Source organism: Phalacrocorax aristotelis, chromosome 1 (assembly GCF_949628215.1).
Source record: "Phalacrocorax aristotelis chromosome 1, bGulAri2.1, whole genome shotgun sequence".
Classification (NCBI taxonomy): domain Eukaryota; kingdom Metazoa; phylum Chordata; class Aves; order Suliformes; family Phalacrocoracidae; genus Phalacrocorax; species Phalacrocorax aristotelis.
The window spans coordinates 118,198,461-118,222,899 of NC_134276.1; the positions used below are offsets into that span (position 1 = coordinate 118,198,461).

Genomic DNA, 24,439 nt, shown 5'->3' on the forward strand with positions numbered 1-24,439 from the left:
GGGTAGCTCACCCACAGAGCCTGACTCTTTGGCAGGAATGAAGTCAACAGCCCTCAGTGTCCAGCATAATCCGCTAGTTTCATTGATGTCTAAACATCACCAATTGCAATATGCTGAGAAATATCACAGAGGTGGCAAAGGCAGGAAGCTTCAGACAGGCCTTGTCAATTGTGCAAATCCCATGCTGGGACACAGCAGACATCCCCTGTTTAGGCACTCAAAAATTGTTTGACATTATAACTAGTAAAGGAGCTCATGGGATGAGGCATGACCTTTATGAGTTTCAGATTTGCAGTTCAAGATACCTGGCTCTGTATCCTCCACATGAAGAGCCACAGAATAGCAGCAACTATTATGTACTTGGGCTTAACATCCACATGGGAGATGATACACAACACTTAAGGTCAGCAGGGACTATGCAAAAATACTGAGGATCTTAGAAGTTAAAGAGAGTCAGCTAGAAGAATAAACCTTTACAGGGGGGAGCAGTATTAGAAATGCAGGAACTACGCATAGCACTTATCAAGGAAGGCCTGATAAAACTGAGAAAGAAACAAGCAGGCCTGCGGTTAACAGAGGTTATTTGAAAAAAGAAGGAATCTTTCAAAAAAGTGAAGCAGTATCTAAAGAAAGTAGAAAGGATGATAACCTTAGGCAGATTATCTGTAAAAGCACAGTAAGGCAGGCTAAAAAAAGCACTTGAGGAACAACCAGAAAAAAGCACCTAATAATAAAACTCATAGTAAATCTTTTTGCAAACTCACTGGGGTACAAGAAGTCTGTAGAGTCTAATGATGATTTGGGTATAAAAGAACACTGAAAGACTGGCCACTGGCCAAATTACTGAGTCTTAACTGACCATTACCATTATTAATACAGATAGCCTCAGCATCAAATAAATGATTAGGAATTAATGGGAAGGGAATAGAGAACAGAACAGATCGTATCATTATGCTACCATATTAATCCGTAGTTTGCCCAAACCCTTATACACTGGGTGCAGTGTTTTAATTTCAAAAATGATAGGGGGGAATCAGAGATAGTTTAAAAAGGGCACCAAGGTGTGGGACAACTTCCACATGAGGACTGACATGGACTTGATGATTTTCACAGCAAAATAAGAAAAGATTTTTGCCACTTATTTCAGTGGTGTAGATCAAAACCGATTCCCCAGGAAACATTTAAGGATGTTCTCTGCCTGATCTTTGGCAGCGTTTGGTACAGTCATAGAATGAAACTGTCAGTTCTGGGTCTCTTAATCACATCTTTCTCCTGCATTGTTTTGATAAAAAACTCTACTTGTCGTTTATTAGCTTAGGTAGGAAAGGAAATGAAAGCACTGTTTCATACACCACAATAATTATGTTACTGCAGTATCCAAAGAAATTCAGATTGCTTAGTCACTGTAGGGATAATAGATTACATACTTACTCAATACTCATTCTTGAAACCATATCCAAAGTTGTAAAACCTGCTGCCATGAAGTTATTTTTATACTGACCCATTTTTATGGAGTCCAGCCAGTCACTGACTGAAACAAACAAAGGATATTCTGGAACTTCACCAGGTGAATCTGGCATTCTATAAAAACAAAATGCAAAGGTTACCAAAACAGTACAAAATATGACACTTGATTTACTCTGGTAGACATTGTTTTTATGAAAAGACAGAAGAAATGAGAGAGGAAGCTGAGCTGTAAAGGTCAGATCTTAACTGTGGATCACTTTAACCCATCATCTAAAACTTACAAATCATGTCAATCTGTCAAGTTGCATGACTTAAACATTTTTTTTTTTTTTTAAAGCACTGCAGCTCAGTAGCAAACCGAGGAACTGATCTCTCCCATTGACCTTATTTTTGTTCCCACAGAGGATTTCTTTTACAGATTTTATGTGTTCAGGATGATAATTTGTAAACATAGTGGTAAAAGTAAAGGAAAATCCAAAATTTAACAAGAGATACAATTTAAAAATATTGAAACACTCTGAGATGATTTTTACATTTATCTACAAAAAAAATCCCCCAAATGGCTCTTTGTTGCCAAACCATTATGCAATAGGAGTGCTTTGATTACAGTGTTCAAAATCTAAAACTAAACCTAAAAGCAGAAAGAAATAAAGTTTTATGCCTTCACTTTTACACAGAATTATATAAAGTAGCAAATAAAAATGAAGGAGCTAATTTAGTCACATTTTTTGTTTCAGTTCTTTTCCCTAATATTATTGCAACTGAAACAGAAAGATGGGGAGGAAAAAAAAAAAAGATTCAAATTTTGGGGCATATATTTCCAGTCTTCTGTTGTATACCACACTGGTGACGGCTCACAATCTCCATTGACTTTGTGCATTTTGTGTAGAGAAATTGTAGGAACAGAATGCAGAAAAAGCACACTGCTGTTTATAAAAGCTTTATAATACCCTATAGGAGAAAGATATAATTTATTTAAAATGAAAATTTAGACAGCAAAAGCCAGCCAACGTTAACTGATGGAACATGACTTATGTAGAATGTAGGAAGCAACACATCCTAGTATCTTAACATACCAAGTTTCAACCACACACGTTCAAATACATTAAACACACTGGTTTTCATTCACATTATCAAAACGATAGAAACTGAAAGACAGGAGAGCACTGTTAAGTACAAACCTCAATTAAAGACCTACCAAGGTCCCTTCTGACCTGAATTGCTCTACAATTGTACAATTCTACAGAATAACTGCTGATGTCCCAAGTTAAAAGTAACAAAATAATAATTCAGACTGACTGCATCAAGCATTCCCAAATAAATGGAAGACCTTTCCCAAGCAGGTGAGCTCAGTAAGAGCTCAACTGCAAGAAAACAGGCATAAGTTTTTGGATCTTAAGTAATGCTTTAAAATAAGAATAGGTAAACACATAGCACTCTGATGCTAAATAAAGCAACCCAGGTACAAGTGGCAAGTCACACACATATTTATATGCACATACACATAGAGGCTACTAACTCTAGTGCACGGGCATTAAACCCCACACGTTCCACTAGGATGTTGTGGATGAAACAGCTGTAGCCCTAACTCTAGATTTTCTTCGTAACCGCTCCATTCAGTCTTTCCCACAGCAAGATACCAGCCATAGTCTTTGCCCTGTCACTCAGCCCTCCTCCAAAGCATATTAGAAAAATCCTCTTCACCCACTGAGGTTCTCAGCAAGATCCACCCAGGGACTGAGAACCCTTTATTAACCCAGGGAAGTCTCCATCAAAGCACCTTTCTCTTAAGGCCAATTTCAGCTAATGAAGAGAGTGAGGCCACCTGGACCTTCATTGATTTCAGCTGATATCCAGGGACAGCTTGGATCAGTTAAGCCTACAGAAATTGACAAATTATTCCACCCCAATCTTGCTTCCCCTGTGGCTGCATTCATTTCTGTAATATTATTAATGGAAAAAAATTTGGGTAACACCATCAATAATTTGTTGTGGAATGGTAATAGCATAATCTCTTATTTGGTCACTGCTGCCATTCTACTGCAGACAAATAAAGATTTAGCAAGCTAAGCCACAACTACTTGCTGCAGGAAATTACTCAAGACAGTTCAGAAATTGCTTGAGCACTGTCAGATGGAGAGACAGGCCATTGAATAGAGAAGAAGATTACAAAGAGAAAACATAGGAGAAGCACCCAAACCAAAATAAAAAACCCAAAGAGATTCACAAAGATTAAGGATAAACAGTGCACAAACAGAGCTCAGGAAAAAAAAAAAAAAAGCCTAATATAATCTGCATGGTTTACAACAGTGTATTAACAGTAAAGCAAACCTTAAAAGGGGCTCACAGTTATTTGTGAATTCAGAACTTCGCTGCTCTCCCCCACTCTTACTTAATGCCCTAAAACATCTAACGATAGCCACCATGCATTATACAAGAAAAAAGTACCAAAAAGAGGCTTACACAAGTATGTCCTCCACTAGGTTATGAAGGGTGCTTGGATTGCGGATCAGTTTGTCTAGGAAGTTGACAATGTCACTAAATTTTGGACGGTGGTTCCTCTCCTTTTGCCAGCAGTGAAGCATTAGTTGGTGAAGAGAAGCTGGGCAGCCCATGGGAGCTGGAAGCCTGTAGCCTTCTTCAATAGACAGTATAACCTAAAGAAATACAATGCATATGATTCCTGGGCATTAAATGCTGTAAGGATAGCATAAAGTTGACAGTTAGAAACCAGTGATAACAATTAATGGCACAGCCACCCTCACTTTGGCATTGTTGGGCCTTCACTGAGGGAATCACGACTGGCAGGAGTGTGACCAGAGGAGATGCAATGTATTTTGTAGGCATATGAAACACAGTAGACACTTTTTTAGGCTCTCCGACAATCCTCTTCAAACAGCCAAGAAAGGAAGAGGAGAACTTACCAGTATCACTATCTTTTTCATCCACTTCAGGTTGTTGCTGTACTGAATGGCATCACAGGGCCACAAACTGACCTCGTATGGCCACTGCATACTGGGGTGCTTTAACATTTGCATCCCGTTAGTGTCTAACAATGTCACGATATAATCAAGCACTACAAATGCACATTGTAGCACCTGGCAAATTTACTTGGTTACTATGTTTCTGCTGATAGTTACAGCGTGATTAATTCAGGCAATGTCCCATGCACCAAGTTACAGTGAAGCACAACATTATTTTGCACAGCCTCTGTCAGAAACCTGGATGTCCAAGCTGTTTATGACTAAACAGTAGTTAATAAAATTATGGTGTTACTGTATGCCCTAAAGTGAGTAAAACTTCCAGACTCAGCAGATGTGGAAAGCGTGTTTGGTCAGGATCTGGAAAGAAATGGGTCTGATGTCACAGATAAATCACATGTATGAGAAATTACATTTGATCAGAGATGGAGGGAGGCTTGTTTTAAGTAGCACTGGTAACAAAAAACATTGTCTGAAAGGGCATTAGCAGCCCTGCGTGATAGGAGGTAGCAAAAGTAGGTAAGGTCCATGAAAAGCTGGCTGGATTCATTTTATGTAAGATTTGAAAAACAAGAGAAAAGGTTACTAGGTTCTGCAATGAGTGGTAGTAGCAGTGGAGATGATAGAAATGACATAGGCAGGATTTATTGTATACAAAAGAATGGAAGGATAATAAGCGGTTGATCAAAAACAATGCTAGGAAAAAGACCAACCTTAACACACACACATAACCCTTCCACGTAAAAATCCAACCAATGCTAAATATTCTCTAAAGTATAAATGATTATACACAATGTTTATAATAACACAGTGCACTTATGAGAAACATACCTGCTGCATTTATACCCACTCTGCTTTAAGGAGACATTTATCATTTTTACACGGATGTATGTACATGCTGCAGACATATTAATGAAGCTGGAAAGGGGTACGTTAAACTGTTTGCAGCAAATCAGTGTTTTATAGCACTAGCTGTAGCTTCAATATATTCAATCTTATTATCCTGGAATATATCCTTATTCTCTTTTTGAATTCTGCATTAATGTTGTTGGCTGTGTTTAGCAATGCCTAATGGTTATGCTGCAAGCATTATATAAATAAATAAGACTAACGAAGCTACATTAGGATCTTAGCTCCCCTTCGTGGTATGGTACAAAATGGAACAAGAGTCTTGTAGCTGCACACAGCTGGGTGTCCCGAGTTTTATAAAATGAGGTGTCTTGGTCCTAGAGTGTATAGTCCTCTCATATCCTGGCAGAAACACCTATGCATGAAAAACAAGCGTTTGCAACAGGGCACAGAATTGGATTTGCACGGAGTAAGTTTCAGACCCATCGGCAACAGCCCTGGGAAGTACAGGCTACTCAAATGGCAGCATTACTTGCCATAGGGACCTCTGAATTTTATGCACCTGTGAGTAGAATCATAGAATCATAGAATCATTAAGGTTGGAAAACACCCTTAAGATCATCGAGTCCAACCACTAACCTATCACTGCCAAGTCTGCCACTAAACCATATCCTCAAGCACCACGTCTACTGACAGATCACATTCGTGCAGAGAAGGCTGGCTGCATATGTACAGAGGTGATGTCTAGCAGTAAATGATATGTCAATATGATAATCCTTCCACCTGCCTTTCTGGCTACTTGTTTTATCTCCCTAGGATTTACTTCAATGGTCCAAAATCCAGGCTGCCAAAATGGCTGCTACAGGAAAAAAATATCATCAGGGGTGAAATTCAACCCCATGTGCATGAAATTTTATTCACAAACCCGTCAACTCACGTATCTCAAGCAGTCTGTCCAAAGTGGCTTCATAAAACATAGGTGTGGGGTATAGCTTAGTTGATAGCTGTCACTGATTTAGCAGCCCAGAAATGCAGATATCATAGTCTTTAAATTTAACTGTATCTGTTGCAAATGATGAATTTCTGAAATGTATTTTGTTTTTAAGGCTGAGAGAAAGCATCTCTAATTTTATGAGACATATAGCACTCACTCGACAAAACAATAGAGAGCTGATGAGGTTTTTCTGAAATAAATTATTCAGGAAAAAACCAAAAGCAGCCACAATTTTCCAGATACTATATTTTCTCTGACACACACTATTTTACCATATCTTTGGAAAAGAAGCTACAGTGCATTTTGTTTCCTCTCTTGTTCAAAAGGAACATTTCATGAAGAGAAATGCCAGCTGGTACTGGGATAATTATAATTTCTTATTAATACCAGCACATTTAAAAAATAAACTACAAATATTGCCTCATTAGTATCCCTTGTAAAGGAAGCATTATTTTTAGAGTCTAAGAAGCAAGAGTAAAGATGTGATAAGTGCCTAATACTGCAATGGCAATCAAATCTCAAAGAATTAGAGCTTTTTAGTTCCTTATTTATTTATTTATTTTCACTCCTGCTTTGCTACTTGCACAGCACCTCTCTCTGAACAGAGGAATTGGATGTCCATATACCTAAAAGGGAAGAAGTATTACATTTTTCTTGGCAATATAAAATCATATAATATGTAAAGATTATATATGTTAAAGTCTTTTAAATTACTTTTTCCTTGCTGGTTTAAAGGTTGAAGAAACACCACATTAATCATGAAAGAGTCTAAATGCCTTTTCCAACCTTAACGATTCTATGATTCTATGATATAGCAATAGCTCTAGCAATCAGCATAACAATTTCCAACATTAGCAAACTGCCAGATGTCAACAGGGAGTACCCCACAGCTGGTACAACAGGTCCAGAAGATTCCTAAACCAACTGGATGATAACTTCTTGGTACATGTACTAAGGGAACCGACCAGGAAAGGTGCCTTCCTCCATTTGTTGCTTATTAAGAGAGAGGGTCTCATGGGTCAAGTGGCAATGTGTGGCTGCCTTGGCCACAGTGACCATGAAGCAGTCAAGTTTAAAATCTATAACAGGAGTAAAACTGCTATCAAGACCTCAACTCTGGACATGAGGAGAGCAGATTTCACGTTGCTCAGGGAACTACTTAGTAAGGTTCCCTGGGAAAAAGTTTTTGAAGGTGCTGGCGTCCATCAGTGCTGGTCACTTTTTAAGCACCACCTCCTAAGAGCTCAGGCAATTCCAAAGTGTAGGAAGTCATGCAGGTGGAGCAGAAGACTGCTTGGACGAGCAGGGATCTTCTTCCAGAAACAAGTCAAAAAAAAGGAAGTATATGGCCAGCGGAAGCAAGGTCAGGTGACATGGGAGGACTACAGAGATGCTGTTTGCCACTGCAGGGAGCAAATTCGTGCAGTGAAAGCTCAATTGGAGTTGAAGCTGGCCAGTACTGTGAGGGACAATAAAAAGGGCTTTTTAAAATATGTTAATGGAAAAAAGCAGGCCAGGAGTAATATTGGCCTGTTACTTGACGAGCATGGTCACCTCACAAACAGGGATATAGACAAAGCAGAGACATTTAATGCTTTCTTTGCCTTGGTCTTCAACACTGATGATGGTCTTGAGAACCATGGCTGTGGGAATGATAAACTCCCAATCAAGCCTGAACTTGTGCAGGACTTGCTACTCCAGCTAGATCCCTGTAAGTCAATGAGGGCAGTTCTGAAGAGAGGGATCTGGGGGTTCTGGCTGACAGCAAGTTGAACATGAGCCAACAGTGTGCCCTAGAAAGCCAGGGGGGCCAACTGAGTCCTGGGTTGCATCAAGCACTGCATTGCAACCGGTCGAGGGAGGGGATTGTCCGACTCTGCTCTGTGCTGGTATGGCCTCACCTCGAGTGCTGTGTGCAGGTTTGGGTGCCACAGTGTATTAAGGATACAAAGCTACTAGGGAGTGTCCAGAGGAGGGCCATGAAGTTGGTGAAGGGTTTAGAGGGGAAGCCATATGAGGAGTGGCTAAAGTCACTTGGTTTGTTCAGCCTGGAGAAGAGGAGGCTGAGGGCAGACTTCCTCACAAGGGGAGGAGGAGGGGCAGGTGCTGATCTCTTCTCTCTGGTGAACAGTGACAGGACCCGAGGGAATGGCAGGAAGATGTGCCAGGGGAGGTTTAGGTTGGATATTAGGAAAAGGTTCCTCACCCAGAGGGCGGTGGAGCGCTGGAACAGGCTCCCCAGGGAGGCAGTCACAGTGCCAAGCCTGACAATATTCAAGAAGCACTTGGACAACACCCTCAGATGCATCGTGTGAATTTTGGGGCTGTCCTGTGCAGGGACAGGAGTTGGACTCAATGATCCTTGTGAGTCCCTTCCAACTCAGGACATTCTATGATTCTGTGAAATCAATATCCCATCGATTTCAACCCAAAAGGATAGGAATATTAGCTTATTTTCTATACATATGAAGCCCTGAGTCTGCTAACAAAAAGGCTGATTAGTTCTGGCTGCTCTATAGTTCCGGTTTTGTGATGAACACTTGATGGGCATCAAAAGGAAGAAAACATGCAAATATTCTGTACTGCAGTCAAACACTGAGAAGGAGGCTGTAAGCTTATTTTCAGTGATGCCTATATTTAAAACTCATGAGAAGGTTTTGTGGGTCAGCATTAAGGTGAGTAAAATGAGCAGGGTCGATTTTACAAGTAATGCTTTTTGGCAGGTAAGAATATAAACCTTAAGGGAAAGGGAATATTTTTTACAGTTAACATAGCTAATTGTTTCCATGTTTTTCAATGCTTAGGCTTTGATGTTTATCAAGGGGACCATTTTTAAAATAAATTTTTGTACACAGATGATACTAACAGTGTGATATTAAACACTGGAGCGTGCTGAATGTGTTTTATCATTTTTGTTTGATGTTAGACATAGCTGTAAAGGTTGAAGACAGAGTTAGTATTAAATATTAATTATGACACCAAAATTATCTGAAAAATATTTTCAACATCAAATTTTTGCATGTTTAGTTTCAAAATAATTTTAAGTTGGCAAAAATGGCATCTGAAAATTAAGCTGTAATCTTTCTGATAATTTAATTATTAACAGTAACATAGATTTTTGCTTTTGAAAGTTAACTGACAGATTTTTTAATGAGCCTGAGACAGAAGAAAGTCCAGAGGGACATTGTCCCTGTGTCCTGCTGACATCTGAAAAATCTACCAGGAGGGAGAGGCAGCTGCTCATGCCTCATGGTACGGAGCCAGTCCCAGGTGCCTGCCAAGTGTTTTGATATCTATGGGTTGAAAGAACCATATTAGGGTAAGTTTTTTCTACTATTACAAGAAATTTTCATAAGTGTAAGGACTTCTGTTTGCTACAGTAGTTTTCTTGCATATTGATTACAATCCATTTAATATATATTTTTTAATACCGTAGTTCTGCAACATGCACCAATTTATACAGTGGCCTCTAACAGGTGTCCCAGTAGACTTCACTCACAGCTGTTCTACAAACCAAATGCGCGGAATATAAATCTTCCTTTCCTCACATGAGCATTAGCAAGCCAGGCTCTTAGCACAATCTGTTCATCAGTACACTAGTTTCCTTGGAAAGTTCAGTATCTTAGCTAATATTTATTAATTAAGCAATAAGACATGACAGACTGTGCAGCAGCCCTAATTAATGGACACCTCTGGTGCCTGCCACACATCTAAGAAGTGCATTAATCAGCACCAACACAGGTCTGAAGTGACTTACCACAATAATAAAATGGTTATTTACTTAAACAAGAACATTTCTCAAAGTTAATAACATTTTAAAGCATCTACATTACACCATGTACAGAGTTAAAAAATTTATGAGAGACATTTTCAAACTCAGCTACCCAAAGTTCAGCTTCAAAATCCCTGCTTAGGAATATAAATAGAGGATGCTAGATTTGCAGAGGTGCTGGGTCTCTCCTGCTTATACTGACCTGGTGGGTACTTTCAAACGGTTGGAGCCTCTGAAAATCAGACTGGGTTTATTTAAGTGACAGGTATCAGTTTAACACTCCTCTTTGCATCAGCTCGGACTCTGTGCTACCCGTGCTGGCTCCTCGTGATTTGATTTCTGTGACTGAGGGGTTGGATAAGAGACCCTTGGTAGACTTAGCTCAGCCCTACTGTTCATCTGACTGAAGATGTGTTTACATGGCAAATAGGCACCACGTCAGACAGCACTGAACTCACTTCTCCTAGCATTGCCCCTCTTTAGGGGTGGGTATATCATTGGCCTCTGTGTTATGCATGTAAGAAATGAATTTTTAACTGTCAGCCACTTGAAACATCACTTAGCCATGGTCTAAAAAAGTGGATTAATTTTCCAAAGTTGTTTAATTAGAAAAGCAAGTTGTAAGATGGAATATGAAAAAATAGACCCAGCTCTGTGGAGTTCATACTTGGGAAACTTTTGGTAGTTTACAAAACCCCACCCAATTAAATATTTCATTGCTAACTAAAGAGTTTCATTATGATCAAAACACAATAAGTGTTGTAATGTTAATGTTGCCAGACATTTTGTTGCAGCAGAACCCTTGACTATACTTATGTAATACCTTATCAACAGTTGTTTGCATAACGTGTCTTTTGTGACTCTGTCTAGCGCATGCCCCGCTCTGTTATTTTCTCTGCCATATGTACAGTATCACTGACCTTTGGTAACGTCCTATTATTTCTGAAAAATAAGCCCATGTGAATTCCAGGTAATTTATTGTACTATAACATACGTCCTGGTATCCAGCAAAGTAAGCTTTACAATATGTCCAATACCCTGAAATTTCCCAATGACATTTGGAGTCACTAAATGTATTTAGAAGGTCACAGGTGCTCACTGTTAACATTTCAGCGCTGAAGGCCTGTGGGTAGGCCTCTGGAGAAAAGGAGTCCTTTGTGCTGTGAGTTGCTGAACTGCAGGGAAAGTCCCCAGGAATCCACATCATTAGCATAAACAGCATCCTTTGGGCCTGCACCATTACACTGTATTAACAGATACTTCTATTTTGGATATAGGAGTAATTAAGTGTTGCTATTTTCATGCTGTAGCAGAATATTTAATGTACTGTAAACGGAGGGGTTGCTTTATGAATTCTCACTGCTGCCATGGCCTTGAATAGATATGTTGTAGGATCTAATAGAGATGAAAAGGATGGGCTGAAGCCAGCCTCAAAGAAAGGGAGAGGCAGCCAGAATGAAGGTCTGTGTTGTGCATTACTCTCACCTGGTGAGTTGGACCCTATGTGAGGGTCCTACCAGCCATTCAAACCCTCTTCCTAGGAGGTGAACACTGGGGCCGAATGGACTTGATAGGAAGTCTCTCTCTCCCCCCAGATAGAGGTAACAGCGGTGGGACAGGCAAGAGGTGGGCTGGTAATGGAGCCAGCATGAGGAGAAGGTTTATGGTTATAGGTGAAATAAAAGAGATGATGGTGGTGAGTTTCTCACAGAGAGTTGACCCAATACCAGATGAAGTCACTCACAACTAGAATAGAGACCAAAATTCCCCATATTGTGGCACAAGATTGCATGACAGTGGGACATGATGATACAGCAAAAAAGCATCTTCTTTCCCCCACCTCCTTGAGCTGCACTCACTACCATCACCTGCAGCTAAATAACAGACTGGCAAGATGAGGGGCAGAGGCAGAGTTATGGAGAGGTGATACTGCAATTGGAAGCACTGGCACTGCACAGAAGCCAGGCACCGTGGTAGGGCTGACTTTGTTCAGAAGTATCTTTGGCTTCATGGCCTTCTTTAATCTCTAAAAAAATCCAACCATGAAGAGGGTACTGCAGGGGGAAAGGAGAAATGAAATACCAATTACACAGCAAAGAAAACCAGGCAAAAGACTACTGCCCATGATATGCTCAGAGGATGTGCCAGTGGCAACTGACAGGGCCCACAGCAGGAAGGACTGTGAGCTGATGCTACATTTATGATAGGGGAGTCCCCCAACCAGGCAGTGCTAATGGGGGTAGAAGGGAAAAAGTAACTTCCCAGTGAGCCTCACTTGTAAAGGCACACATAGATGTTTTTCTTACTACTCCGAGAACGTTGAACGGACAAGTTTGTGCCCCATTAGGGTCACAAAACGTAAGAAATGTGAGAAAACACTTTTCTATTGTGCATGTGACTGAGCTCTGGCACAGATTGCCCACAGAGGTGGTAGAGTCTCCATCCTTGGAGGTACTCAAAACCCTGAGCAAACTGCTTTAGCTGACCCTGCTTGAGCAGGGGGGCTGGACTAGAAAATCTTGAAAGGTCCCTGAACCTCACCTGTTGCGTGATTCTGTGATTTGCTAGTACCTTTCTCCCAGTTTCTTGTTCTGTTCAATCTCCCATTAAAAGAAGGCTCACAGTGAAACCAACCATTGCATTAGTTTGGGAAGGCAGAAAATTTGAGGCTATACATGCATTTTGGTACCAAGTGCATTCCATGCAATACAGAGTAATCAAGTTTTGCAACAGCATACTGATAATGAACAGGCTGATATTGCCACGGCTGTGTTCAGCTTTGCTTCTGAACAGGAGATTAGCTCAAGAATAGCACCCTCTGCTATTGCAATGCTGAAGTGACATCCCAACTCCTTAGCAATCAGCTCCTAAAACACCACATCTTACAATGTAGCTTTTTAAAGGAAAACATTGGTGTTTGTAAGCTGTGGCAGTTCAGGAGCTGACAAGTGGCTCTCAGTTCAGGCAAGATATTGAGGCTGGGGTACTCATATTGTTAGTACTCATAGCTTGTTCATTCTCCTTTAACTTTGAACCCATTGGGCCACTTCAATCAAATTAAACAAGCTGTGTAAGAATCAGCAGCTGGGCAGAGGCATGAAGCTGGTTGTAGGACACAGAGACTTAATTATATGAGAAATCTATACATAGATGATTTGACACTGTGACCCAGGGGAAAAAAATAGCATTAATTCAGTTGTCTAAGCTTAGGTATCTAATTTTAGAATCCTTAGGGTATCCTGTCTGGCCTTCAGTTTTTGCTCCAGAAGGACACAGGTCTCCTGCCTGTCCTGTGTAAGCTGCATGTGGAAACCTTTGTTACTCTAGAGCATCTCAAATGCCAACAGATTGCTAGTTGTGGGAAACAGAATTGAGCCTGCTGGGCTTATCTGCTTATTTCACAGTAGATCCACGATGTGTTTGTAGTTCAGATAGTACCAAAACAATGTCTCCACTGAAAAGAAGAGGTCTGTCCCAGCTCAGTCGTTGCTTGTTCTCTTCAGATGGGTCAACCAGCCACCACTGCCTGATCAATCAACAGAAGCCTAGCTCAAAACCAGGCACAGCATGTATCGTCCCACACCTGGTTTTAATTAAGGAGCACAGCAGGGAGCTGGGCTGCTGGCAGGAAGGTGTGTGGAGGGAGGATGGAGGCTGTAGGCATTGTCAGGGGAGAATGATGTACATGAGAGGTGGTCCAATTCCAAAGGCTAAACTCACAAAAGAAATGCTGGAGAGAAGTAGGATTATGGTACTGCGGAGGCTGTAGAGTACAAATCTAAAGGAAATACAGCTTTATTAGTTCTGCTGGTCTCTTCTGGTTTGGGTGGTTTAGGTTAGCTTTTTTTCTTTTCTTCCTGAAACAGTCTGAATTATGGTTTTGGGGTTTGGGGTGTTTTGTTTGTTTTTTTTTTTTTTAAATGAAAACTGCTCTCAGATCCTTATCCCCAAATGACTGATCAGCCTTAACAAGCAAACAGACTCGAACAGCTGAATAACTTAGCAACAATATAAACAGCCATCTGGGAAAAGTCTTGTCAACTCTTCAGAACCAATGCAGAGGAATTCTAGGCTCATATATGAGAGAGGTTAAGATGGGTTGGCTGGTATTCTGCATTTTGACAATGAGATTGATGCTAGTGTGAAGACAGAGTATATCAGTTTTAGTTGTCATGGGGATCCATCAAATAAGAGAATTAGTGAAAATGTAAATTGTGGTGGAGAAAAAAGCATTCCCCCCTTTCCCATGCTCATTTTCTAGGGCAAGCCTTCAATTTTACTAGAAGCAAATGTGGGCTTTTTTTAATTGGGAAGTCTTATTTGGCCAGAGCTTTTGCAAAAAAAAAAACGTCAGAGGAAAACATAAGTTTGTTAAGAGGGAGGACTATTGTCCTGCACTGTGGTTAAGCCTATATATAGTTTTTAAGCAAACCAGAATGCATTTAATTCTTAGGAAGGCGAATTGGCAAATACATTCCTCATGGCAGCTTAACTCTTTTAGAATTTAACCATGCACATCCATTGAAGGGTGCTGTCAGACTGTACTGGAGATAACGGGCCAGCTCTGTCATCAGAATAGTTCCAGTATTCCCTCAAGTTTTGATTTATAGCTTGACTGAGAACTGCATCGACTTGCATATCTGATGCAGATTCCTAAGGATTTGGGTGAAAGCCACATACGGTCAGCATCAGAACCTGGCAAGTTGGCTACAATTCTTTGTAGTATGTCTTTAATCCATGGGAGGAAGCTAGCAAAGGTTTTAGTTACAGAGGGGCCAGGTCTTTGGGTTTCATCAATTAACTATCCCACTGAAGTTGACCGAGTTACGCTGAATTAAGTAAGTTGAGGTTCCAGCCTAGAAAGTGAATGAGAAAGCCAAACAGGGCAGGAAGTGACAATCATTTTCAAGGAACATTTCAACAACTTGCAGATTAGTCCTCAGCAGTACTTACATCCTGGTTGGACATCTCCCAGTATGGTCTTTCACCATAGGACATCACCTCCCACATAACAATCCCATAGCTCCACGCATCGCTTGCTGAAGAGAACTTCCGGTAAGCTATAGCTTCAGGAGCAGTCCACCTTATGGGGATTTTCCCACCCTGGAAAATATGTTGAGAGCTTATCAATATGACCAGAATACAAAACAACAGATGTTTAAAAGAAAACAAAAGATATCCTGGGTGCTGAGATTCTACATTCTGCCTTCTGTCTATTTGCCCTGTCAATTTGCTGCAAGTGGAAAGGAAGAAATATACCTTTTTCAGAACTTGATAAAAATTTAGTTTCATTTGTAGTCTAATTCACCAAAAAGAGCACTTTGTGAAAAAAGAAACCTCAGTTCAAAGAACAGAAAGCATTTTAGATGATTCATGTTTGTTCAGAGTCATATAATTAGGCAGAACATGCCTTTTCATTGAAAATATCCCAGCCTGAAATTCCTAGTACATTGACATTTAAACTCTTTCCTTAAATGGAATAGAAACATCTATTGCAAAACAGAGCACTGAAGGCACTTAATAAAATTATGTAAGCAGAAAGGAAACTATAACCTTTCTGTTATTCTTTACTCTTGATAATATCTTTAAATTTTTTTGTTGTGTCTTTAAATATCCAGGGAAATAGCAAACCAAATGTTTTTCTAATAGATGTTTTCTTAGGATATTGAATAGTTCCATTCTGCAACTTTCAACTTAAAATCCAAGTCTTACCACAAAAAAAAAAAATTCTGTAAGAATTCAATCAATAAACCCGACTTAGTCTTCACAAAACCCCAGTATGCACAATTTTTCTCCAACATGAGTAATTTATACCATTGAACGTGGTCTATTCTCCCATAAATAGTTTATGTATGAAAATTGTTTTCCCCTTTCACAACAAAGTATTTCTTCTCCAGATACATGTCTCTTTTTGAAAGTATATATTTATTATAATGTTCCATGTAACTCTAATTTAAAGTGAGCAGTATGCTTAAGGTGCCACTAGATGGTAGAAGGAGGCAGTCAGTAAAGCTGAGCTCACTTCACAGTAGTTGCTTTCAACAAGCAGTAATAGATTCTGCTTGGCGTTATAATTGTATTTCTGACAGAAACAAAAGAAGAAATGAACTAGAACATCCATTTGGCAATTGAAGAGAAGCCACAGTTAAAAACAAGTCTGTAAATCTCTCTTAATTTGCTTTGAATATATAAAAAATTGTCTGCACGTTGTTGAGGCCTGACTTTGACTGAGAAGATCCTTGTTCTACCAAAAAGTGTTCAAAGGCAAAGCTCTGTGCCTGTGGTGATGTGCCAGTAAGCTAACTTCTCATCACTGAGTTTCACCTGCTGATGAAAAATGCATGGTTAACATTGATGTTGCATGATGGTTAAGATGTCCTTTGTATGATGTTAAATTTTTTGCAGCTGCTTTTTTAAAGCCTTTGCTTGCTAAGTCATGGTTGAAGTCAATGGCAAACCACCTACTGATTTTAACAGTAATAAGGGTAAAGGTAATACTTGCTTTTGTATTTTTGACCGAGCACCCCACCCCCTTTTCTTAATCCAGTAACCTGGTGGTTGGATCACTCCCCTGGCATGTCAGAGATGCAAAGAGCTTTACACCCCACCTGCTGCCATCTCTGAGCCTGCCCTACCCAGCACTGCAGGGTGTGACGCTCTTAGTCCCTTCCTGGTACAGCTCTTCCACTTGGGAAGCAATTACAAGATTTTGGGGGTATGAGAATGGAAAAATAGGATGACAAAGAGATTTGTGATAGGATGTTCTCCAAGGAAAGACCAGCCTAATTTCTTCTCTTCCCCAGGGAATATTTAAACCTTCCAAATAAATTGGATCGGAGCATCTGGTGTTTGATCTCATGGTCTAGTTGCAATGGTGTTTTGGTGGGATAGGTGTGTCCAAGCCTCCTAAGGCAGTAAGGCAGTGGAAGATTTAGATATTCGGTGCCCCAAATGTACACTACACAGAGGACTGTCCAAGCAAAAGGATGTGTTCTCTGAGAAACAGACAGTTTTAGGGTCTAACTGCAGAATGTAGTTCGAAATATCTCTTCACACCACAAAGTTATGGGCCCTATACTTTTTACCGGATCACGTTTAGTCCTTTATTTTTAAACAATTTATTGTCAAATTTATGTAATTCCATCCTTATATGCCTGGCTTCTGCAGATTTTTGCGGACAATCCTGGCCTATTTTCCTGGTCTAAGTCCCAGGGCTGTGGTAGGCATTTAACTCCTTTGGACTTGGACACATGCACTTTTAAAAAGGTAAACAACTTTCCTGCTGATCTGTATCACAAGACACTGCCTGACAACCCTAAAAGCCCTTTCTCATCAGCAGCATATCAGTCCTGGCTGACAAATGATACAGAAGATGATACACTTGTTCCAGCACAAGAGTTTACTGTCTAGAACTCCTCTTTCCAAGCAATCCCCTTTGCTGCCTTTTGCTTTATGTCCACTCAAGATACTTTCTGGAGTGCCACACCAGCATTTGAGGGAGGATGCAAAAGAAAAAGTTCATGTTTTCCTTTCTTATCACAGATCTCAGGAGATGACAGGAAAAAAAAGTCTACCAGTTTAGACAGCTGTATTACTGTAAGACTTTGTTTATCAAGACAAACTGATGAATCAACAAATTTACTATGATTTATTATTATTAAGCCTTATTTTAATAATTGAATATCTTCTTGTAAGGAAAACAAATCTCTACATACAAATAAAAGGCATTTGGATATTAACAGGTTTTACTTTCAATGTCCATAACATAATAATATAACATAATATGGAAAACATAATAGGAAAATTATCTTTTAAGTGTGTCCTTTCATAAATCTGATCATGTATTCCCAAATTATACTCAAAAAAGAGGTCATATCTCAAACAGCATTTGGAGCTAGATTTGTAACTATTGGCTAAATATGAGTTTTAAAGAATCTGATTAGACTTTAGCACTAGTTTCATGATACAGCTTTACTGACTGATCCCTTTTGGACTGAAACAGTAGTGGCTCACTGAGTGTGAAAATGAGAATGGAGAACAGCCTTAAGAAAATTTAAGGCAGTTCATATTCAAGGGCATAAGATGGGTTCAACATTGTAATGTAAAATAAAATTCTGCGCTGGCTGTAATGACAAAGTGAAGCAAAGCCTCTAAAATTTTTACAGTGGATTCATCTTATGTATGAAGATGTTATATTCATAAAAATGTAAATTTCAATACTTAATTATGTTTGCAGAGTATCTTTTTATGCAAAAAAGTTGGGTTTAGTTATTTGAAAGCCATTCAAAAGGCAGAGATTGCAATATGACTACCTTCTGTATATGACTACCTGTATATGACTGAACAGTCATAATAGCTGCTCATGCATAGTAAAAGAACACATAAGGTTTAGAGTAGCTGAAAATATATTTCCTGTTTCTGATTAGAGTAATAAACAATGTTACTGATATTGGACAATTCTTCTTACATTTTGATCTAACTGGGAAAATAATAAATGCAATACTTACTGTTTACACAATGCCCCACCTTCAAATTGAGATAATTTATAAATCATCTACATTTTACTACTGTAGTAATGAAATCTGACACAGCTCCCCATATCAGAAAGCCCTTATGCAAGTCCGTTTTGCTTTTAGGTTATTCTCTCTCTTTTGGCGAGCAGCAGGAAGGGGCAGAAGGGGTGTTAGGAACTGAACTGTATTTCTGCCTTATCTCATACATTAATAATTATATCAGTGATAACATAGTAACAGAACACTAACACTGCTATTCAAATAATTAGAAATCAGTGGGGTTTTTTTTCTGTATGCTGCCAGCTGAATAATGTCTATCTCCTGATTTTTTTCTTGATTGCAATTTAATAAGCAATTTTACTATGCAGTGTCAAGAGTCCCCTTGGAATTAGAATATTAGGCTCACATTGCTTAGCTTGTAGAACTGTTTAGAGATCAGCCCTTGAAATGAAATTTACCCCCTCGCCCACCCACACCTACAGACACGCTTGTTTTCCCTACAGAGTTGGCAGTGGCACAGTTTGCCACACATTTAAAGACAGAATTGTAACTACATGTTGCAGAATGCCTCATTCTTTACCTCAAGCTATGCATGAGAGAGAGAGAGTCTTCCGCAAACGCTGTCTCTTCTTTGAGCTTACAATAACAACAAAGTGCTTATGATCTGTTGTGGGAAAAGACCCCGACGAGGCAACTGACACGGACATTATATATGGTCCAACAGGCCACAAACGTGTTTTTTGCCATCTCCCATTTGATTGTTTTTTTTAACATGTTAGACATCTTTTTAAAAACTAGAAGCATTAACAGTTTCTTTAATTAAATATTTAATAATGTTTTAAAACTCCAGCAGAACAATGTAACTGGCAGCTATGGCCTGTTATTCTACCAAGATGCAGGTCTGGATGTATCCGCAAGCTCAAAATGCGTATGTAAAAAATGGCAGAGGGTACAGAAGCAAAGAAGGAAGCCTGTTAGATGCCCAGAACTTTTGGCAAGCCCTGCTAGCTAATTAAAGTGAGGGGTGATACCACTGAGAACCTTAGATATGGAACTGAAGGTAAGATGTATGAGCTCCTACTGGAAGTGCAAAGACAGCAACGCATATAAGCGGCCAGAAGCAAACACAGTGCCTCAGATTCTTGATGTCCCAGAACTAGCAGTGATGTGAAACAATGTCTGTTTCTGTTGAAAAGCCTGTTCCACATTTTCCTTGAATGACAGACACTGCAAAGGGACTGTCACAGAGCTGGCTGCAGTTATACTAAATGCTGAGGTGCAAACCCATCCGTTCTAGATGCACAGACATCTAGACCTGTCTATTTCTGGGACAAAAGGTACTGAACTATGTGCACCATTAGTCTAATCTGGCACAGTAATTCCTACGCATCTGTCAGTTACTGTTCCTTTATGTACAATGTTATTGAATCGCACAATAATTTTCCATGACACGAGTGTAGTATCTGTCTTTTTCTGCACCCCAAATGACAGAAATAAGGAAAAAAAAGAACTTCAGAATGGAGAGAGACAAAAGTAATGAGAGATATTAGTTTTAAAAATTGGACATAATTCATCATTCTGTACAAAAGCCTTATGCCACTTTACTGGAGTGATGCTTTTATTTGAGCATATGAATCAACTTTGTCATGTGCAAAGTCACAAAGAGTCAGAATTTAGCATCCTCAAATCATAACTTAAAACTATTCAGTATTATCAACAGTCTTCTCCAGTGTCTGTTGGAATATCAGAGAAACTACATGGCAAGATAACAAAACTACTCTGCAAAGGCATTTCAGAATTTGCTCTCATTATGCCCAATTCCAGTCAGTTCTACCAGTCTTTCATTTCCCTCAGAACTAAAACGAACAAAACCCCCTGATTTTCCAAAAGACTGGATTGTCTTTTAATCTCTGGTAAAATATTAATTTTCTTTCAAACATCCTGATTAACAATGCTGAAGTCAAATATGTGGAACTTGATTTTCCCCACGTTAGCTATCCAATATTTCAGAACAAGTTATTTATAATTTTGCCAATATGTCATTTTAGTGACTATTAACCCCTATGGTACATGTGTATTTCTGTCTTCAAAAAGGGGGAAAGCTGTCGATGGATGGAAAGAATCAGCACTTAAGACATTGGCAGAACTAAAATGGCCAAGATGAAACATTCGCCCACAGATCATCAGGAACACTTCATGTTAACTGGCATTAACGTTAGCGGGATGCTTCTCCAAAATACTCCACCCAGCCTGCCATTTTGTCTTCCTAAAGGTCATCAGTAAGACAAATTGATCAGTGGTACACATACACACAAAACCTCAGGAAAAACAGATGTAGCCTACCCTATAAAATTTTAGTTCAAAAATTAAATAATTAAAATAATACTTTGCTAAAAACTGAAGAATTCTGAAATCAGGAATGCTCTCTGAAACAGCTGGGATTCTCAGTAGTAGTAGCATTTTCTTTGAAACAAAACACTTCAACATGCAGTTCCTTGCCTGTTCTGAGGCATTGATCTTCACTTGAGTTGAAAGATAATAAAAAGTCTGATAAAAATTCATAGCTTGGACCCTCAAAATCCACATAAGTGAAATGGTAGTGAATATTTCTGACCACTTACGTCTGTCCTGCATTCATGTTTTCTTGACAGTGCAATTTAAATAACTTTATACAATCATAAAGATATAGCAAACTACCAAAACCAAGTGATTGATATGATTGTCTCTTGGTTGTGTAGTTAAGTGGACTACAGACATCTTTTCTTGTTAGCCACAATGCTGTCATCTACAAGGTGCTCACTGAAAGACCCAAGTCTTTCATTTATTACCCATTTATTTTAAGAATATATATTTGGTTCGTTTTTAAAAGAACAAGGTACTTCTTTGCAGAGATTGAGAAAAGGGGTCCATGGTTGAAAATGGGCAGAGGTCCCACTCTTCCAGAGCTGAAAGCTCAGTGTGGTTTTTTTTTGGAAGAGGAAAAGGGGAGAAAGTGAAGAGGAAGAAGAGAAAGATGGAAAACAGGAAACAGAGATCCAGCTTTCAGAAATTAACTGCTTTACACATCAGCACATACAGCTAGAGCTGTCAGAAAGCAGCAAGTGCGGGGCTGCTCCCAACGGGTAGGGGAGCCGTGGGTGGCCACCACACAGGCTGGGCGATGCCCTGGGGGGATGAACAGGGCAGGGTGGTGATGGCAATGAGTGCTATTGACAGTCCTGTGAGCATCAGGCGAAGGTAGCAAGCCAAGGTCAAGATGAATCCAGCAAATCCAAACAACTTCAGTCCAACAGGGCTGGGGCTGGCCAGCTGTAATGTTGTTGGAGCAGGGACTGGTGGCCCCAGGCTGAGCTGAAATAGGGTTCTGGGCCTGTGGTCAGGGGTAGGGAGAAGTCCTAGGGGAGACTAGGCAGGCCAGTGAGGACTGATGGTGTCCTCAGAGCCCTGATGAGAACTAGACAATTGTACAAAGATGGATAAATGCAAGTATTTTGCAAAACCTCTTTGAGACTGGTCTTTTGAAAGGTAATGGTGAGACTGATGGGGCCAAGACTCTCGTAACGTATTAGAGAGCAGGACTTTGCATTTCCCTAGGATTAAGAATGCACCAGTGAATTTTACATTTTTGGGTGCTTGGCCCTCAGAAACAGAGGAACCCTTTCCTTTTCTGAAATTAAATATCAGAACCATGCATCTCTACCAAATCCAGTTTAGAAACTATAGCACTACTTCACAGTAATGATAGGAAAAAATATGTCATTTTTCTTGAAACCATTATTTCTGGCAAAGATCTATCTGTTTTCAAGAGCATCAATTTCAAGCTATCTGCCAGCTGTGTTAGCACAGCTCACATTACAGCTGTGCTAACAATTTCTTGAAAGTTACTCCTACAGAGTCCTTCAATCTGCACATCCAGAGCCTATCCACTTTGCTCCCATAAGTAGTCCTACTGAAGCCAATGGAAAAGGTGAAAGGGGTTTGTTCTGAGACGCTTATCTGAAGGACGCCTTACATTGCACAATTCCATAACAAAGGAATTTGCTACAAGGTCCATTCTTACAGCATAACTGAGTTACTGAATACAATATTTTTCCAAAAACGAGTAATTTCATTTGAAGAAAGATGTTACAAGGCACTATGCTTTCTTAAAAACATCAGCAAAGTCTTGTCTCTGAAATGATGCCCCTGACTTGCCCAGGGTTCATGAACTGTTTATTACTGGATCAAAAGTGAACTATTACCATGCGCTGCTTGAACACTTCCTGTCATTATCTATCCTTAACGATTTCACAGCTAGTGATTTCCACATGCATAGCAGACAGTTCCCATGTTTCAGAAATCAAGTGATCTTTCTCTGTGCCACCATAATGCCTAGGTCATTCATACTTTACTGTCCTGTCCCTGAACCTCTGCCATAATTCCTTCCACACCATGCAATTAGAAGCGGCCAATAAAAACTCAGAAGCATATGTAAACTTGAAAATTGAGGACAAAGTGAAAATGATTTAAATGCAGAGTTAACACCATATAGGCTATGGTACTGTCTCCAGTATACCTTTTCATATTCCGTTCTTTGGGATGTTGTACTAGAGAGAATGTAGGAACCTAGATACTGAATTCATATACAGCTTGCTCTGGGGTATGCTAGATTTCATTTATATAAAGCTTCTTCAAAATTTTGTTCTATAAATGAGTCAGAAACATCACAAAAAATCAGGCTTTTCTTTTTAGAGTTATAGTGCCACACACAGATATGCAGATGATAATGATCAGAATTATCATGCAGCTGAGCTACTCTGCAAGTACCATTGCTTCAGTTTTTACCCCAGCTGCATCAGAAAGTGCAGAGGAGAACTAATATCTCAGTAACTGATGAATTAAATGTTCTGCTCACATTTTTGTGAGGTCACTTCTCAGTTTATCCTGACAGAGTTTGCCAGTTCTTTAAGCTTCAGTCAATTCATGGATAAGTAGCTGGTCAAAAGACAGGAGACAGTCAGTCAGAAAGAAAAGGTCAGTTTTTAGACTGGCATCCCCCAGGGACCAATGCTCATGTCCTGGTGGCAGTGTATGTAGAAAGAATCTACAATACAGGCTGGGCAGTGAATAGGTAAAATTGTGCTAGCAATTCAAAAGTATTCATGGTAGTAAAGATGATGACTGACCACAAAAATTTGCTAAAGAATCTGATGATACTGAGTTGCCAAGTGATAAAATGGCACAAAATTCAGTGTCATAGTGATGTCCACAGAATAAAACACTCCAAACTGTACATGAAAAATAACAGGACTCTGTACTAAGGTATCACTGCTCAAGACAGATCGTGTTTATAACAAATGTCTCTATAAAATTATCAACTCTGTGCTCAAAAGCAGGCTAAAGAGAAAAAAAAAAAAAGAAATGAAATTATAGAAATAATCAGGAGAAGAAAAAAGCACAGCGCTGTTGCAATCTAGGATATTCCTGCAAATTGCTTACTGATTGCAGTCTTGATCCCCCATCCCAAAAGGATACACTGAAACTAACAGACCTGTTGAAAAGGACAGGATGGGTGTTCAAAGTACAGAATAAAAGAAACTAAAAAGGTCTATACAACCCTGATTCTAAAGGAGTGGTTGATAGGCGGATAGAACCAGAGTGCATTCAAATATAAGTGGCAAGTAGCAGATTAAAAACATCAACAAAAAACATTTTTTGTTTGTTTGTTTCAAGGAGACATTGCTATGGGTTGTCATGGGCTCTAAAAATACAAACATCTCCAAAAAGTAACTAGATAAATTTACAGAAGAAATACCCATGAAAAATATTATAAAGACCTACCTCTGATTTAAAGAGGTCTTTGAGCCACAGACCGCTCAATAAC

The 24,439-nt window shown here is 39.5% G+C and overlaps 1 protein-coding gene across 3 annotated transcripts in view; it reads right to left on the bottom strand.

Annotated features, from left to right (window-relative positions):
• The window catches only part of EPHA6 (EPH receptor A6), a 518,343-nt gene that overhangs the window by 11,357 nt on the left and 482,547 nt on the right, over window positions 1–24,439 (bottom strand). For all 3 annotated transcript variants that reach the window (XM_075103359.1, XM_075103349.1, XM_075103369.1), the window contains 3 exons: window positions 15,017–15,166; window positions 3,931–4,124; window positions 1,432–1,581 (listed from right to left, as the gene is read on the bottom strand). In XM_075103359.1, coding sequence (XP_074959460.1) covers window positions 1,432–1,581; window positions 3,931–4,124; window positions 15,017–15,166 — 494 coding nt within the window. The remainder of the gene's footprint in view (window positions 1–1,431; window positions 1,582–3,930; window positions 4,125–15,016; window positions 15,167–24,439) is intronic.